Source organism: Salmo salar, chromosome ssa08 (genome assembly GCF_905237065.1).
Source record: "Salmo salar chromosome ssa08, Ssal_v3.1, whole genome shotgun sequence".
Classification (NCBI taxonomy): domain Eukaryota; kingdom Metazoa; phylum Chordata; class Actinopteri; order Salmoniformes; family Salmonidae; genus Salmo; species Salmo salar.
The window spans coordinates 23,581,162-23,598,661 of record NC_059449.1 but is presented as its reverse complement, the minus strand read 5'-3'; the positions used below and the strand labels follow the sequence as shown (position 1 = coordinate 23,598,661).

The 17,500-nt window shown below is 46.5% G+C and overlaps 1 protein-coding gene across 2 annotated transcripts in view; it reads right to left on the bottom strand.

The window, feature by feature from the left end:
* The window catches only part of LOC123744230 (paired box protein Pax-5-like), a 109,601-nt gene that overhangs the window by 3,260 nt on the left and 88,841 nt on the right, over window positions 1-17,500 (bottom strand). For both annotated transcript variants that reach the window (XM_045723022.1, XM_045723023.1), the window contains exon 7: window positions 3,793-3,919. In XM_045723022.1, the coding sequence (XP_045578978.1) occupies window positions 3,793-3,919 (127 nt within the window). The remainder of the gene's footprint in view (window positions 1-3,792; window positions 3,920-17,500) is intronic.

Here is a 17,500-nt window from a genome sequence, read left to right as displayed (position 1 = left end):
AGGACAGTCAGTCAGGTATTAGTGAGGACAGACAGTCAGGTATTAGTGAGGACAGACAGTCAGGTATTAGTGAGGACAGTCAGGTATTAGTGAGGACAGTCAGGTATTAGTGAGGACAGACAGTCAGGTATTAGTGAGGACAGACAGTCAGGTATTAGTGAGGACAGACAGTCAGGTATTAGTGAGGACAGTCAGGTATTAGTGAGGACAGTCAGGTATTAGTGAGGACAGACAGTCAGGTATTAGTGAGGACAGACAGTCAGGTATTAGTGAGGACAGTCAGTCAGGTATTAGTGAGGACAGTCAGTCAGGTATTAGTGAGGACAGACAGTCAGGTATTAGTGAGGACAGACAGTCAGGTATTAGTGAGGACAGTCAGGTATTAGTGAGGACAGTCAGGTATTAGTGAGGACAGACAGTCAGGTATTAGTGAGGACAGACAGTCAGGTATTAGTGAGGACAGACAGTCAGGTATTAGTGAGGACAGTCAGGTATTAGTGAGGACAGTCAGGTATTAGTGAGGACAGACAGTCAGGTATTAGTGAGGACAGACAGTCAGGTATTAGTGAGGACCGTCAGTCAGGTATTAGTGAGGACAGTCAGTCAGGTATTAGTGAGGACAGACAGTAAGGTATTAGTGAGGACCGTCAGTCAGGTATTAGTGAGGACAGACAGTCAGATATTAGTGAGGACAGTCAGGTATTAGTGAGGACAGTCAGGTATTAGTGAGGACAGACAGTCAGGTATTAGTGAGGACAGTCAGTCAGGTATTAGTGAGGACAGACAGTCAGGTATTAGTGAGGACAGACAGTCAGGTATTAGTGAGGACAGTCAGGTATTAGTGAGGACAGGTCAGGTATTAGTGAGGACAGACAGTCAGGTATTAGTGAGGACAGACAGTCAGGTATTAGTGAGGACAGACAGTCAGGTATTAGTGAGGACAGTCAGGTATTAGTGAGGACAGTCAGGTATTAGTGAGGACAGACAGTCAGGTATTAGTGAGGACAGACAGTCAGGTATTAGTGAGGACAGTCAGTCAGGTATTAGTGAGGACAGACAGTCAGGTATTAGTGAGGACAGACAGGTATTAGTGAGGACAGTCAGGTATTAGTGAGGACAGACAGTCAGGTATTAGTGAGGACAGACAGTCAGGTATTAGTGAGGACAGACAGTCAGGTATTAGTGAGGACAGACAGTCAGGTATTAGTGAGGACAGTCAGGTATTAGTGAGGACAGTCAGTCAGGTATTAGTGAGGACAGACAGTCAGGTATTAGTGAGGACAGACAGTCAGGTATTAGTGAGGACAGACAGGTATTAGTGAGGACAGACAGTCAGGTATTAGTGAGGACAGACAGTCAGGTATTAGTGAGGACAGTCAGGTATTAGTGAGGACAGTCAGGTATTAGTGAGGACAGTCAGGTATTAGTGAGGACAGACAGTCAGGTATTAGTGAGGACAGTCAGTCAGGTATTAGTGAGGACAGTCAGTCAGGTATTAGTGAGGACAGACAGTCAGGTATTAGTGAGGACAGACAGTCAGGTATTAGTGAGGACAGACAGTCAGGTATTAGTGAGGACAGTCAGGTATTAGTGAGGACAGACAGTCAGGTATTAGTGAGGACAGACAGTCAGGTATTAGTGAGGACAGACAGTCAGGTATTAGTGAGGACAGTCAGGTATTAGTGAGGACAGTCAGGTATTAGTGAGGACAGACAGTCAGGTATTAGTGAGGACAGACAGTCAGGTATTAGTGAGGACAGTCAGGTATTAGTGAGGACAGTCAGGTATTAGTGAGGACAGACAGTCAGGTATTAGTGAGGACAGTCAGGTATTAGTGAGGACAGACAGTCAGGTATTAGTGAGGACAGACAGTCAGGTATTAGTGAGGACAGACAGTCAGGTATTAGTGAGGACAGTCAGGTATTAGTGAGGACAGACAGTCAGGTATTAGTGAGGACAGACAGTCAGGTATTAGTGAGGACAGTCAGGTATTAGTGAGGGCAGTCAGGTATTAGTGAGGACAGACAGTCAGGTATTAGTGAGGACAGACAGTCAGGTATTAGTGAGGACAGTCAGTCAGGTATTAGTGAGGACAGTCAGGTATTAGTGAGGACAGTCAGTCAGGTATTAGTGAGGACAGACAGTCAGGTATTAGTGAGGACAGACAGTCAGGTATTAGTGAGGACAAACAGTCAGGTATTAGTTAGGACAGACAGTCAGGTATTCGTGAGGACAGTCAGGTATTAGTGAGGACAGTTTCTGGGTGTATTTGATGTGACAGACAGTCAGGTATTAGTGAGGACGGTTTGCTCATCCACTGGGTCAGCAAACAGGGCAGGGAGAGAGGGAATGAGAGACAGAGGGAGGAAGGGAGGGGAGAGGGGAGGGGGGAGGAGAGAGGGAATGAGAGACGGAGGGAGGAAGGGAGGAGAGGGGAGGGGGAGGAGAGAGGGAATGAGAGACGGAGGGAGGAAGGGAGGGGAGAGGGGAGGGGGAGGAGAGAGGGAATGAGAGACGGAGGGAGGAAGGGAGGGAGAGGGGAGGGGGAGGAGAGAGGGAATGAGAGACGGAGGGAGGAAGGGAAGAGAGACAGAGATGGACTCTCTCCAGCGCAACTTAGAGGGGGCAGACAGGGCCAGATCCTCTGAGGTGTGTGTGTGTGTGTGTGTGTGTGTGTGTGTGTGTGTGTGTGTGTGTGTGTGTGTGTGTGTGTGTGTGTGTGTGTGTGTGTGTGTGTGTGTGTGTGTGTGTGTGTGTGTGGATAGTTGATGTATCTGTTCTCAACAGCGTTGCCACAGAGGTCAACATACAGACTTATTGAGAGACTCTATTTCCCTTGGTCTCTCGCTCGCTCACATTCTTTCTCTCTCTCTACTGTTTCTCTACTGTTTCTCAATTCAATTCAAGGGGCTTTCTTTATTCTCTCTCTCCTGTTCTCACTTGTTTCTCTCACTCCTGGAGGAGGAGAGGAGAGAGGGACTGAGGAGAGGAGAGAGGGACGGAGGAAAGGAGAGAGGGATGGAGGAGAGGAAAGAGGGGTGGAGGAGAGAGGGATGGAGGGGAGGAGAGAGGGATGGAGGGGAGGAGAGAGGGATGGAGGAGAGGAGAGGAGAGAGGGACGGAGGGGAGAAGAGAGGGATGGAGGAGAGGAAAGAGGGGTGGAGGAGAGAGGGATGGAGGAGAGAAAAGAGGGATGGAGGAGAGAAAAGAGGGGTGGAGGAGAGAGGGATGGAGGGGAGGAGAGAGGGACGGAGGAGAGGAGAGGAGAGAGGGACGGAGGGGAGAATAGAGGGATTTAGGAGAGGAAAGAGGGGTGGAGGAGAGAGGGATGGAGGAGAGGAAAGAGGGATGGAGGAGAGAAAAGAGGGGTGGAGGAGAGAGGGATGGAGGAGAGAAAAGAGGGATGGAGGAGAGAAAAGAGGGGTGGAGGAGAGAGGGATGGAGGGGAGGAGAGATCCCGAACACGGAGTCATGTTAAATGAGATAAATCCAGCTCTTGTCGTCAGTTTGTTGTTTTTGAAATCGCTAACAGCCCTAACATCACTTTTCTGACTTTAGTCTAAATACTGTTCTGATTACAATGGGTCAGATTCATCTTTTGGTTTCTGTATATTAAAATACAAGCAAGGGGTACATTGTCCTGAAGAAAAACAATTGTGTGACTTGCTTCAACTGTCCAAAATAATTTTTATGGTAAAGGCAGACATTTAGAAATTAAAATGTCAAAGATTAGGGGTCTAATTGAGGTAGAAATTGAGGAGGAAATATCTGGGCGTGGCTAAAGATTTTTACCTGGCAGTGGATAGGACTGTGGGCCCGGAACACTGGCTCCTAGCTCCCCCGCTGACCCTGGATTGGCCAGATTGCTTTTCATCTCCTCCAATCCACCGGCTAGAGCCATGGCCGAATATTCTGATGTCTGGAGAAAGAGAGAGACAGAGTGAGAGAGAGGGGGGAGAGAGAAACAGAGACAGCGAGAGAAGAGAGACAGAGAGAGAGAGAGAGAGACAGAGAGAGCGAGAGACAGAGAGAGAGAGAGAGAGAGAGAGACAGAGAGAGAGAGAGAGAGAGAGAGAGAGACAGAGAGAGCGAGAGACAGAGAGAGACAGAGACAGAGAGAGAGAGAGAGAGACAGAGAGAGAGAGAGAGACAGAGAGAGACAGAGACAGAGAGAGACAGAGAGAGACAGAGACAGCGAGAGAAGAGAGACAGAGAGAGCGAGAGACAGAGAGAGAGAGAGACAGAGAGAGAGACAGAGAGATAGAGAGACAGAGAGAGACAGAGAGAGAGAGAGAGAGACAGACAGAGAGAGAGACAGAGGGGGGGAGAAAGAGTTAGACAAGGACACACACCTCTTCAGGATGTCAGGTATTTTTTACACACACACAGATTACAAACACACACTGAGCCTCTTGTGGATCAATCTGTTATTGATCTGTTGACAGAGAGGATTTACTACAGTCTATAACCACAGGATTAGGACAGACTGAGCTGGGAGCTACAGTTAACACAAAACCTCCCTGAGAGACAGAGAGAGAGAGGATTTACTACAGTCTATAACCACAGGATTAGGACAGACTGAGCTGAGAGCTACAGAGAGATACAGAGAGAGAGAGAGAGAGAGAGAGAGGGGGGGAGAGAGAGAGACAGGATTTACTACAGTCTATAACCACAGGATTAGGACAGACTGAGCTGAGAGCTACAGTTAACACAAAACCTCCCTGAGACAGAGAGAGAGAGAGAGAGAGAGAGAGAGAGAGAGAGAGAGAGAGAGAGAGAGAGAGAGAGAGAGAGGGGAGGGAGAGAGAGAGAGAGAGAGAGAGAGAGAGAGAGGGACAGGGGGACAGACGGACGGACAGAGAAAGAGTTCCTGTTTTGAGCCCCATGTCACATGATAAAATAAGGTGTAAATCATTGAAGCTGCAAACAAACCTTGTCTCTATTACTCCAGCATGTATTTCAGCCTGTGCTTCCCGTGGTGGAGGAGCAAACCAGCAGAAAATACGCCGTGATTGGCTCAGTGTTCTGTCACTCACGGGGACACTACGTCACCACCAAGTCCTAAGGGTAGAGCTCGAAAAAAATTCAAGCCCCCTTGGGTGCTGCCGTAGAGTCATCCCAAGAAGGTTCCAAGGTCATTGGCCACAGATAAAACGAGGTCAAATCACTTCCTATCTACAGCAGCTTTGATTGGACCGATCACGTCAACATCATACCTTCACAATCTTAGCTAGCAGTCGTCATCATGAATCGAGTCGACAATCTACTGGCAAATCCTTTTCAATCCTCGTCACATGATGAGAAATAATAGATAAAACAATAAATCGGTGCTCATCGGCCATTGCTCATAAACATTGCGCAACAATCGCAAATTCAACAATGAGTGGGTTTTGGAAGGAAAGACAACTGGGAACTCTGGGGGAATAAAGCGAGCCACGACTGGGAAAAAAATACCTTTTGAACTTTCATCCAACTCGGATTTGTAAAATCGGGATCTCAGGCGTCTTTCTAGAGCTACGACCTGAAGATCTCTGACGTCATCATGATTAAACCTTTGTTTTTTCAGAGTGTACTGTACGTTATGTAGTAAGAGGTTAGTAGCCCATGTGCCTCGCCCTAATCATTTGGTCTATTTTCACCTCTTTATTTCACCTACTGTTCTGACTTGGTGGTGCGCATGTAGCCTGTAGCCTGTTTTAGAGAAATGTAATCATCGAATATTGTAAGAGCTTTAAATGTCTGCTTATATGCCCCCTTTATTTACCCTACGGTTCTGACTTGGTGTACAGGTGAGAACACTGTAAGAACGTCCCATGTTCTGAATTCTGTCGCTGTACATTTCAAAAGTGCTGAACAAATAGTTATATTGACTACGTCCGTCCTAGCTCGCTCGTTAATGTCTTAACCGAAATTACGGATTGCCTCTTATCCGCTCGTCGTCCCCTTATGCCATAGTTTGTACATCTCACTTGTCAGTAGAAACCACATTTGTTTTAAGCAAGTCAGCCATATCAGATATGTTTTTTTTTAAAGGCAGTAAATGAGGCTGAATTAACTGTTTCCCTGCCAGACAAGGTTCCGCCGATAGCCAGGTGTAGCAGTGGTAAGGTGTTGGGACTCTACTGTTGGGACAGCTTTATGTAGGCCCTTTGTGGGCACCGCTTCTCACCGTTATAGTGCAATTCATGTATTGTTTAGTGTCATTAGAATCCCATCAGAATAACTTCCTCATTAGAACCCCCATCAGAATAACTGCCTCATTAGAACCCCCATCAGAATAACTGCCTCATTAGAACTCCCATCAGAATAACTGCCTCATTAGAACCCCCATCAGAATAACTGCCTCATTAGAACCCCATCAGAATAACTGCCTCATTAGAACCCCCATCAGAATAACTGCCTCATTAGAACCCCATTAGAACCAAACATTTTAACGGGTTTAACTCCATTGCGTCCATATCTAGTGTTGATATCGTGGACGGTCAGTCCTTGTCTCCATACCCCCCTGAATACGAGAGGTTACATTTCTCCAGCCTCATCACTCAGTTGTAATGATGGTTGTCCACAAAGTGACAGCGATGATCAGCTATAGATTTCACGTCTGGGGGAAACAGAGTCCGCTCATCTGGTTTATGATGTGGGGGGGGAATGACCCTTCTATCTGTGTGTGTGTGTGTGTGTGTGTGTGTGTGTGTGTGTGTGTGTGTGTGTGTGTGGGTGTGTGTGTGTGTGTGTGTGTTCACTGACCTCTTAAACACCCCCTGTGTTCATCAACAACACAATCACTGGACTGTGACCGTCCAAATAGGAGATTGCCTTTTTACACTCCCTCTACCACCCTCTCTATCTACCCACTACACTCCCTCTACCACCCTCTCTATCTACCCTGAACACTCCCTCTACCACCCTCTCTATCTACCCTGAACACTCCCTCTACCACCCTCTCTATCTACCCTGAACACTCCCTCTACCACCCTCTCTATCTACCCTGAACACTCCCTCTACCACCCTCTCTATCTACCCACTACACTCCCTCTTCCACCCTCTCTATCTACCCTGAACACTCCCTCTACCACCCTCTCTATCTACCCTGAACACTCCCTCTACCACCCTCTCTATCTACCCTGAACACTCCCTCTACCACCCTCTCTATCTACCCTGAACACTCCATCTACCACCCTCTCTATCTACCCTGAACACTCCCTCTACCACCCTCTCTATCTACCCTGAACACTCCCTCTACCACCCTCTCTATCTACCCACTACACTCCCTCTACCACCCTCTCTATCTACCCTGAACACTCCCTCTACCACCCTCTCTATCTACCCTGAACACTCCCTCTACCACCCTCTCTATCTACCCTGAACACTCCCTCTACCACCCTCTCTATCTACCCTGAACACTCCCTCTACCACCCTCTCTATCTACCCACTACACTCCCTCTACCACCCTCTATCTACCCACTACACTCCCTCTTCCACCGTCTCTATCTACCCTGAACACTCCCTCTACCACCCTCTCTATCTACCCTGAACACTCCCTCTACCACCCTCTCTATCTACCCTGAACACTCCCTCTACCACCCTCTCTATCTACCCTGAACACTCCATCTACCACCCTCTCTATCTACCCTGAACACTCCCTCTACCACCCTCTCTACCTACCCTGAACACTCCCTCTACCACCCTCTCTATCTACCCTGAACACTCCCTCTACCACCCTCTCTATCTACCCTGAACACTCCCTCCACCACCCTCTCTATCTACCCACTACACTCTCTCTACCACCCTCTCTATCTACCCTGAACACTCCCTCTACCACCCTCTCTATCTACCCTGAACACTCCCTCTACCACCCTCTCTATCTACCCACTACACTCCCTCTACCACCCTCTCTATCTACCCTGAACACTCCCTCTACAACCCTCTCTATCTACCCACTACACTCCCTCTACCACCCTCTCTATCTACCCTGAACACTCCCTCTACCACCCTCTCTATCTACCCACTACACTCCCTCTACCACCCTCTCTATCTACCCTGAACACTCCCTCTACCACCCTCTCTATCTACCCACTACACTCCCTCTTCCACCCTCTCTATCTACCCTGAACACTCCCTCTACCACCCTCTCTATCTACCCTGAACACTCCCTCTACCACCCTCTCTACCTACCCTGAACACTCCCTCTACCACCCTCTCTACCTACCCTGAACACTCCATCTACCACCCTCTCTATCTACCCTGAACACTCCCTCTACCACCCTCTCTATCTACCCTGAACACTCCCTCTACCACCCTCTCTATCTACCCTGAACACTCCCTCTACCACCCTCTCTATCTACCCTGAACACTCCCTCTACCACCCTCTCTATCTACCCACTACACTCTCTCTACCACCCTCTCTATCTACCCTGAACACTCCCTCTACCACCCTCTCTATCTACCCTGAACACTCCCTCTACCACCCTCTCTATCTACCCACTACACTCCCTCTACCACCCTCTCTATCTACCCTGAACACTCCCTCTACAACCCTCTCTATCTACCCACTACACTCCCTCTACCACCCTCTCTATCTACCCTGAACACTCCCTCTACCACCCTCTCTCTATCTACCCACTACACTCCCTCTACCACCCTCTCTATCTACCCACTACACTCCCTCTACCACCCTCTCTATCTACCCACAACACTCCCTCTACCACCCTCTCTATCTACCCACTACACTCCCTCTACCACCCTCTCTATCTACCCACTACACTCCCTCTACCACCCTCTCTATCTACCCACTACACTCCCTCTACAACCCTCTCTATCTACCCTGAACACTCCCTCTACCACCCTCTCTATCTACCCTGAACACTCCCTCTACCACCCTCTCTATCTACCCACTACACTCTCTCTACCACCCTCTCTATCTACCCTGAACACTCCCTCTACCACCCTCTCTATCTACCCTGAACACTCCCTCTACCACCCTCTCTATCTACCCACTACACTCCCTCTACCACCCTCTCTATCTACCCTGAACACTCCCTCTACAACCCTCTCTATCTACCCACTACACTCCCTCTACCACCCTCTCTATCTACCCTGAACACTCCCTCTACCACCCTCTCTCTATCTACCCACTACACTCCCTCTACCACCCTCTCTATCTACCCACTACACTCCCTCTACCACCCTCTCTATCTACCCACTACACTCCCTCTACCACCCTCTCTATCTACCCACTACACTCCCTCTACCACCCTCTCTATCTACCCACTACACTCCCTCTACCACCCTCTCTATCTACCCACTACACTCCCTCTACAACCCTCTCTATCTACCCTGAACACTCCCTCTACCACCCTCTCTATCTACCCACTACACTCCCTCTACCACCCTCTCTATCTACCCTGAACACTCCCTCTACCACCCTCTCTATCTACCCTGAACACTCCCCCTACCACCCTCTCTATCTACCCTGAACACTCCCTCTACCACCCTCTCTATCTACCCCCTACACTCCCTCTACCACCCTCTCTATCTACCCTGAACACTCCCTCTACCACCCTCTCTATCTACCCTGAACACTCCCTCTACCACCCTCTCTATCTACCCACTACACTCCCTCTACCACCCTCTCTATCTACCCTGAACACTCCCTCTACCACCCTCTCTATCTACCCTGAACACTCCCCCTACCACCCTCTCTATCTACCTCCATCCCTCTCTCTCTTTCTCCCTCCCTCCCTCCCTCCCTCCCTCCCTCCCTCCCTCCCTCCCTCCCTCCCTCCCTCCCTCCCTCCCTCCCTCTCTCTTTTCTTCCCTCCCTCTCTCTCTTACCCTGTACACTATACACTACCTCTATGTGTGTGTGTGTGCGTGTGTGTGTAGTGTGTGTGTGTGTGTAGTGTGTGTGCGTGTGTGTGTGTGTTTTGCGCGTGTGTGCGTGCATATGTGTGTGTGTGTGTGTGTGTGTGTGTGTGTGTGTGTGTGTGTGTGTGTGTGTGTGTGTGTGTGTGTGTGTGTGTGTGTGTGTGTGTTGTGTAGGGATGTATATGAGGCAGTAGGTAATTGGTGATGATGAGGTTCTGGCTCAGCTCAGTGACAGTAGACTAAGGAAGATGGATCATTCTCATTCTCAGCTGTAAATGACTGACACACACACACACACACACACACACGCATGCAAGCAGAAATGCACACACACGGACACACAAAAGCATGCATGCACACACGTGCAGATGCAAACACACACACACACACACACTCCTTCTGGCCTGTAAATGTTGTCAATTTCACAACTCATAGTCCCATCAACCCTGATCAGAGACAGACAGACAGACAGACAGACAGACAGACAGACAGACAGACAGACAGACAGACAGACAGACAGACAGACAGACAGACAGACAGACAGACAGACAGACAGACAGACAGACAGACAGGTCAGGCAGGGCTGGTTGGTTGGTTGGTAGATGGACAGACAGAGGCTATGATGTCCAGATATCACATCAATAACCAGCTGAGGCCTAATCGGCTAACACACACACACACACACACACACACACACACACACACACACACACACACACACACACACACACACACACACACACACACACACACACACACACCACTCTCATTTCCACTTGGCCCAGACGCTTTATTTGCATAATAGTATTTCCTCTCCTTTCCATCCCCCCATCCCAGCCTTCTCTCTCTCTCTCTCTCTCTCTCTCTCTCTCTCTCTCTCTCTCTCTCTCTCTTCTCTCCCCCCTCTCTCTCTCTGTCTCTTTCTCTCTTCCACACCCACCCTCTCTCTCTGTCTCTCCCTTCATCTCTCTCTCTCTCATCTCTGATGGGAAAAAGGGAACACTAAACAAATATAAATCACAAACTGTGTGAAAACTGAGAGTGGCAGTGGGGGGGGAAGGAATTCATCTGTGTGAAAACTGAGAGTGGCAGTGGGGGGGGAAGGAATTCATCTGTGTGAAAACTGAGAGTGGCAGTGGGGGGGAAGGAATTCATCTGTGTGAAAACTGAGGGTGGCAGTGGGGGGAAGGAATTCATCTGTGTGAAAACTGAGAGTGGCAGTGGGCGGGGAAGGAATTCATCTGTGTGAAAACTGAGAGTGGCAGTGGGGGGGGAAGGAATTCATCTGTGTGAAAACTGAGAGTGGCAGTGGGGGGGGGAAGGAATTCATCTGTGTGAAAACTGAGAGTGGCTGTGGGGGGGAAGGAATTAATCTGTGTGAAAACTGAGAGTGGCAGTGGGGGGGGAAGGAATTCATCTGTGTGAAAACTGAGAGTGGCAGTGGGGAAGATATTTATAAGCGCACATTCGGGCCAGTGTACAGTTCTCTCCACAGGGGTAGGAACACAAAGGTCCTCCCCTCTCACCGCTGATCATGTCTGAGCCCACTTTCCCTACCTTTTAACTAAGGAGGGAGAGAGGGAGGAGGAGAGGGAGGGGAGGAGGAGGAGAGGGAGGAGGAGGAGGAGGAGAGGGAGGAGGAGGAGAGGGAGGAGGAGGAAGAGGGGAGGGAGGTGGAAGAGGAGAGGGAGGGAGGAGGAGGAAGAGGAGAGGGAGGAGGAGGAAGAGAGTGGCACAGCTGTCACTCCCTTCTTTTTGGCCTTGTTAACAGATCTTCCTGTCTCTCTCTCTCTCTCTCTCTCGATCTCCCTCTCTCTCTCTCTCTCTCTCTCTCTCTCTCTCTCACTCTCTCTCTCTCTCTCTCTCTCTCTCGATCTCCCTCTCTCCTCTCTCTCTCACTCTCTCTCTCTCTCGATCTCCCTCTCTCCTCTCTCTCTCTCTCTCTCTCTCTCGATCTCCCTCTCTCCTCTCTCTCTCTCTCTCTCTCTCTCTCTCTCTCTCACTCTCTCTGTTCTGATTTATCACCTGAGTAATGGGAAGGGAAATTCTAATGAACTCTGTCTGACAGTCACACACACACACACACACACACACACACACACACACACACACACACACACACACACACACACACACACACACACACACACACACACACACACACCCCAGCCCCTGTGAAGACACTAATGAATACAGGGCCTCAATAGACTAGAGAGATGGAGGGGATGACAGAGATGATATGTGGAGAGGGAGAACAGGAAAGGTAGATCCATGTACGGGTGCATGGGTGTACAGTATCTTACAAAAGTATTCATCCTCGTTGGCGGGTTTTTTTTCTCCTATTTTATTGCACTACAACCTGTAATTTAAATTGATTTTCATTTAGGATGTCATGTAATGGACGTATACAAAATAGTCCAAATTCGTGAAGTGGAATGAAAAAATAGGTACTTATTTCAAAAGATTCGAAAGAATAAAAAACGGAAAAGTGGTGAGTGCGTATGTATTTCCCCCCCTTTGCTATGAAGACCTTAAATAAGATCTGGTGCAGCCAATTACCTTCAGAAGTCACATAATTAGTTAAATTAAGTCCACCTGTGTGCAATCTAAGTGTCACATGATCTGTCACATGATCTCAGTATATATACACCTGTTCTGAAAGGCCCCAGAGTCTGCAACACCACTAAGCAAGGGGCACCACCAAGCAAGCGGCACCATGAAGACCAAGGAGCTCTCCAAACAGGTCAAGGGATAAAGTTGTGGAGAAGTACAGATCAGGGTTGAGATATAAAAAAAATATCTGAAACTTTGAACATCCCACGGAGCAACGTTAAAGAGAGGGCCACCAACCAAAACTCAGGGACCAGGCAAGGAGGGCATTAATCAGAGAGGCAACAAAGAGACCAAAGATAACCCTGAAGGAGCTGCAAAGCTCCACAGCGGAGATTGGAGTATCTGTCCATAGGACCACTTTAAGCCAGAGCTGGGCTTCACGGAAGAGGGGCCAGAAAAAAAGCCATTGCTTAATTAAAAAATAAGCAAACACGTTTGGTGTTCGCCAAAAGACATGTGGGAGACTCCCCAAACATATGGAAGAAGGTACTCTGGTCAGATGAGACTAAAATTGGGCTTTTTGTGTCACGTCCTGGCCAGTATAAGGGTTAATTGTCATTGTAGTTTGGTCAGGACGTGGCAGAGGGTATTTGGTTTATGTGGTTCGGGGTGGTGTGTTTGTAGTAAGGGCATTTGATTTAAGTATTCCGGGGTTTTTGGGCACTGTTTGAGATTCATGTAATTCTATGTTTAGTCTAGGTAGTCTGGTTCTATGTTTAGTTAATTGGGGTGGGGACTCTCAATTGAAGGCAGGTGTGGTCTATTTGCCTTTGATTGAGAGTCCCATATATTAGGGTGTGTTTGTGTTTGTCATTTGTGGGTAATTGTTTCTGTTCAGTGTGATGTGCTGTCAGTACGGTTTAGCTGTCGGTATTTTCTTGTTTTTGTAGTGTTCCAGTCATCATTTTTAAATTAAAATTATGAACACTAACTCTGCTGCATCTTGGTCCACTTCCCTTTCTGAAGACAGCTGTGACATTTTGACCATCAAGGAAAACGCTATGTCTGGCGCAAACCCAACACCTCTCATCACCCTGAGAACACCATCCCCACAGTGAAGCATGGTGGTGGCAGCATCATGCTGTGGGGATGTTTTTCATTGGCAGGGACTGGGAAACTGGTCAGAATTGAAGGAATGATGGATGGTGCTAAATATAGGGACAGTATTGAGGGAAACCTGTTTCAGTCTTCCAGAGATTTGAGACTGGGACGGAGGTTCACCTTCCAGCAGAACAGTGACCCTAAGCATACTGCTAAAGCAACACTCGAGTGGTTTAAGGGGAAACATTTAAATGTCTTGGAATGGCCTAGTCAAAGCTCAGACCTCAATCCAATTGAGAATCTGTGGTATGACTTAAAGATTTCTGTACTGTGTGTGTGTGTGTGTGTGTGTGTGTGTGTGTGTGTGTGTGTGTGTGTGTGTGTGTGTGTGTGTGTGTGTGTGTGTGTGTGTGTGTGTGTGTGTGTCCAACAAGCTCTCACAATCTCACTGCAGAATTAGACGTTCTCTCAATGTTACATTTATACGTTAAGGGTTAAGTTTAGTCACTCATTATGAATGGTTAAGGTAAGGGTTAAGTTTAGTCACTCATTATGAATGGTTAAGTTAAGGGTTAAGTTTAGTCACTCATTATGAATGGTTAAGGTAAGGGTTAAGTTTAGTCACTCATTATGAATGGTTAAGTTAAGGGTTAAGTTTAGTCACTCATTATGAATGGTTAAGTTAAGGGTTAAGTTTAGTCACTCATTATGAATGGTTAAGGTAAGGGTTACGTTTAGTCACTCATTATGAATGGTTAAGTTAAGGGTTAAGTTTAGTCACTCATTATGAATGGTTAAGGTAAGGGTTAAGTTTAGTCACTCATTATGAATGGTTAAGTTAAGGGTTAAGTTTAGTCACTCATTATGAATGGTTAAGGTAAGGGTTAAGTTTAGTCACTCATTATGAATGGTTAAGTTAAGGGTTAAGTTTAGTCACTCATTATGAATGGTTAAGTTAAGGGTTAAGTTTAGTCACTCATTATGAATGGTTAAGGTAAGGGTTAAGTTTAGTCACTCATTATGAATGGTTAAGGTAAGGGTTAAGTTTAGTCACTCATTATGAATGGGTTAAGGGTTAAGTTTAGTCACTCATTATGAATGGTTAAGTTAAGGGTTATGGGTTAAGGGTTAAGGGTTATGGGTTAAGAGTTAAGGGTTAAGGGTTAAGAGTTAAGGGTTAAGGGTTAAGAGTTAAGGGTTAAGGGTTATGGGTTAAGAGTTAAGGGTTAAGGGTTAAGAGTTAAGGGTTAAGGGTTAAGGGTTAAGAGTTAAGGGTTAAGAGTTAAGAGTTAAGGGTTAAGGGGTAAGGGTTATGGGTTAAGGGTTAAGAGTTATGGGTTAAGGGTTAAGGGGTAAGGGTGAAGGGTTAAGGGTTAAGGGTTAAGGGTTAAGGGTTAAGGGGTAAGGGTTAAGGGTTAAGGGTTAAGGGTTAAGGGTGTGGACCTTCTGGGTTAAGTTAATTCTGATCCAGAAGGTCCACACTGAAAATTGGTTAAGAAAAAATATTCCTCTGTCTTTCGCATTTTGAATTTTCAATGTTCCCTGACTGTCGAGATTTAATTTGAATGACTGTTATCTAGCTGGACACAGTGAAGAGACTATAAAGGACTGTTATCTAGCTGGACACAGTGAAGAGACTATAAAGGACTGTTATCCAGCTGGACACAGTGAAGAGACTATAAATGGCTGTTATCCAGCTGGTCACAGTGAAGAGACTATAAATGGCTGTTATCCAGCTGGACACAGTGAAGAGACTATAAATGGCTGTTATCCAGCTGGTCACAGTGAAGAGACTATAAAGGGCTGTTATCAAGCTGGACACAGTGAGAAGAGACTATAAAGGACTGTTATCCAGCTGGTCACAGTGAAGAAACTATAAATGACTGTTATCCAGCTGGACACAGTGAAGAGACTATAAAGGACTGTTATCCAGCTGGACACAGTGAAGGGACTATAAAGGGCTGTTATCAAGCTGGACACAGTGAAGAAACTATAAATGACTGTTATCCAGCTGGACACAGTGAAGAGACTATAAAGGACTGTTATCCAGCTGGACACAGTGAAGAGACTATAAAGGGCTGTTATCAAGCTGGACACAGTGAGAAGAGACTATAAAGGACTGTTATCCAGCTGGACACAGTGAGGAGACTATAAAGGGCTGTTATCAAGCTGGACACAGTGAAGAGACTATAAAGGACTGTTATCCAGCTGGTCACAGTGAAGAGACTATAAAGGGCTGTTATCAAGCTGGACACAGTGAGAAGAGACTATAAAGGACTGTTATCCAGCTGGACACAGTGAGGAGACTATAAAGGGCTGTTATCAAGCTGGACACAGTGAAGAGACTATAAATTACTGTTATCCAGCTGGTCACAGTGTAAAGACCGTACATATAGATCCATTGTAATTTCTATACGGTTTTCATTTGGTTTTTAGATATTTTAATGTCGAAAACAAATAGTTCAACAACAAAAAATCTCAAACCACGCGTATATTTGACACCCCTGCCTTAATTACATTTACATTTACGTAATTTAGCGGACGCTCTTATCCAGAGCGACTTACATCCCAGCACTATCCCATGATGCATCAGTAGACAGCCCTCTTTGCGTGTTCTTCCCAGCAGGAAGTGAGGTAATAATTGGTTGACGGACGGGTCAATAGTCTCCCGCCCCGTCGTTAACCTCTTCTGGGACAGATTAAAGGAACGTCAATACTGCACAGCGTGTCCACACACCATTGGTTTCCTATTAGAGACCACATATCTATCATACCGAAACACAGAGTAGGTTATCTCTACATATCTATCACACTGAAACACAGAGTAGGTTATCTCTACATATCTATCACACCGAAACACAGAGTAGGTTATCTCTACATATCTATCACACCGAAACACAGAGTAGGTTATCTCTACATATCTATCACACCGAAACACAGAGTAGGTTATCTCTACATATCTATCACACTGAAACACAGAGTAGGTTATCTCTACATATCTATCACACCGAAACACAGAGTAGGTTATCTCTACATATCTATCACACCGAAACACAGAGTAGGTTATCTCTACATATCTATCACACTGAAACACAGAGTAGGTTATCTCTACATATCTATCACACCGAAACACAGAGTAGGTTATCTCTACATATCTATCACACTGAAACACAGAGTAGGTTATCTCTACAATCCACGACCACATATCTATCATACTGAAACACAGAGTAGGTTATCTCTACATATCTATCACACTGAAACACAGAGTAGGTTATCTCTACAATCCACGACCACATATCTATCATACTGAAACACAGAGTAGGTTATCTCTACATATCTATCACACTGAAACACAGAGTAGGTTATCTCTACATATCTATCACACTGAAACACAGAGTAGGTTATCTCTACAATCCACGACCACATATCTATCATACTGAAACACAGAGTAGGTTATCTCTACATATATATCACACTGAAGCACAGAGTAGGTTATCTCTACATATCTATCACACTGAAACACAGAGTAGGTTATCTCTACAATCCACGACCACATATCTATCATACTGAAACACAGAGTAGGTTATCTCTACATATCTATCACACTGAAACACAGAGTAGGTTATCTCTACAATCCACGACCACATATCTATCATACTGAAACACAGAGTAGGTTATCTCTACATATCTATGACACTGAAACACAGAGTAGGTTATCTCTACAATCCACAATCACATATCGTTCTACTGAAATCACGTCTATCGTTCTACTGAAATCACGTCTATCGTACTACTGAAATCACGTCTATCGTACTACTGAAATCACGTCTATCGAACTACTGAAATCACGTCTATCGAACTACTGAAATCACGTCTATCGAACTACTGAAATCACGTCTATCGAACTACTGAAATCACGTCTATCGTTCTACTGAAATCACGTCTATCGTACTACTGAAATCACGTCTATCGTACTACT